General features: G+C 51.7%; 1 protein-coding gene across 1 annotated transcript in view; it reads left to right on the forward strand.

Annotated features, from left to right (window-relative positions):
* Window positions 1–1,271, forward strand: part of LOC110323701 (alpha-1-acid glycoprotein 1) — a 3,509-nt gene extending 2,238 nt beyond the window's left edge. Inside the window, exon 6 of the mRNA XM_021201051.2 lies at window positions 1,097–1,271. Within this exon, the coding sequence (XP_021056710.1) occupies window positions 1,097–1,162 (66 nt within the window). The 3' untranslated portion in view covers window positions 1,163–1,271. The remainder of the gene's footprint in view (window positions 1–1,096) is intronic.
* The last annotated feature ends 333 nt before the right edge of the window (window positions 1,272–1,604 follow it).

Raw genomic sequence — 1,604 nt, forward strand, 5'->3', positions numbered from 1 at the left:
GCAAGCCCGATGGCTTTGATAGGCAGGGATGACCCACACTGAGACTCCGTGATGTCCTGTCTAACCTTGTGCTGAGGGAGAGGTCACATCAGCTCTGGCTTTCACCCAGGCGAAGCCATGGGATCAAACAATCACCTTGCACATAGTTTGAGACATAGTCAATACTTTTGTGACTCCATTCTCTGGTCACCTGAGCCTTTCCTGGCACCACCAGCCCCAGGATTCCCAGGGGGAGGAACCAGCATACAGACACTGCCACTGAGCCATTTCACAACATGACTTCCCCATGACCCAAACAGTGGGGTCAGTAGATTCACCCTGCACCTGTGGACACAAGTGTTCAGAAAATGCCTGCCATTTGGGGGGATTCTGCTCACATTCAATGGGGTGAATAAGCCGGAGCTCAGAGATGTGGAGCGACTTACCCTAGACTCGTGGTTCTCAAGGGTGGGTCTCAACCTGTATGTAAGGTGTCCTGCAGGTCATATACTTATGATTTATAACAGTAGCCTAACCACAGTTATTAAGTAGCAATGAAAACATGGTTGGGGTCATCACAACACGAGAAATCGCGTTAAAGGTTGGCATTATTAGGAGGGCTGAGAACGACTGTTGTGACACCGCAGGGGAGCCATGGTAGATCCAAGACCCAGCTGGTTGACACCACCCTGCCATTGTGGCCTACAAGAGTGCTTCCCCTCCCACCTTAATATATGCGTATTCATAGCTAGTGTGTGTGTGCGCGCGTGTGTGTGTGTGTGTGTGTGTGTGTGTGTGTGTGTAAGTGTGTGAGTGTATGTGCACAAGCTTGTCATAAGAAGTGTGTGGGTGTCAGAGGACAACTGTGGGCATTTGTCATTTTCTCCAGTCATTTTCTCATCGGCTCTGAAGATCAATCTCAGAGCTTACGTACCTTGCCAGGTTTTTTGTTCTGCCTGTTTGTTTTATTTTGTTTTGTTTTTGCATCTCACCTTGAAGCCCAGGCTGCCCTGCTGCAACACACAGAAATCCTCCTGCCTCAGCATTTACCATCCCAGTCGTGTGCCACCACCCCTGGCTTACTCACTCTGCTCTCCTCCCTCATATCACCTTCTAGGATAAGTGTGGTCAGCAGGAGAAGACGCAGCTTGAGCTGGAGAAGGAGACCAAGNAAGATCCTTAGGAAGGGCAGGCATGGGCTCAGCTCTCTGAACTCCCTGGGCTGTCCCCATGCCCAGCCCACCCCACCCCTGCTGTGCACTTTGATTCTGTCTCTGCAACAATAAACGTTTGCTGACACAATCAATATCATTTCTTTGCTTGCTTCCCTCCCTCCCTCCCTCCCTCCCTCCATTCCTCCCTCCCTCCCTCTTTCCATCTCAACCTCCCTTTCTCCCTCCCTTCCTGGAGAGGCCTCCAAGAATCCCCGCCCAGGGAATCTGAGAGGGCTTCCTGGAAGGGGCAACTGAGTCAGGCTAGAAGGAACTGACAGAACCCAATGCTCTTCCTAGAATCCCCAAACACTTATGGCACAGATGGGGAGGACAAGGCAGGAGACCCAAGCAGCAGTGGTGGGGGAGGGGAAGACAGGTGTCCCTGTCACAGGGCCTTCACTTCAGAGGTGC

This window comes from Mus pahari, chromosome 6 (assembly GCF_900095145.1).
Source record: "Mus pahari chromosome 6, PAHARI_EIJ_v1.1, whole genome shotgun sequence".
NCBI classification, from domain to species: Eukaryota; Metazoa; Chordata; class Mammalia; order Rodentia; family Muridae; genus Mus; species Mus pahari.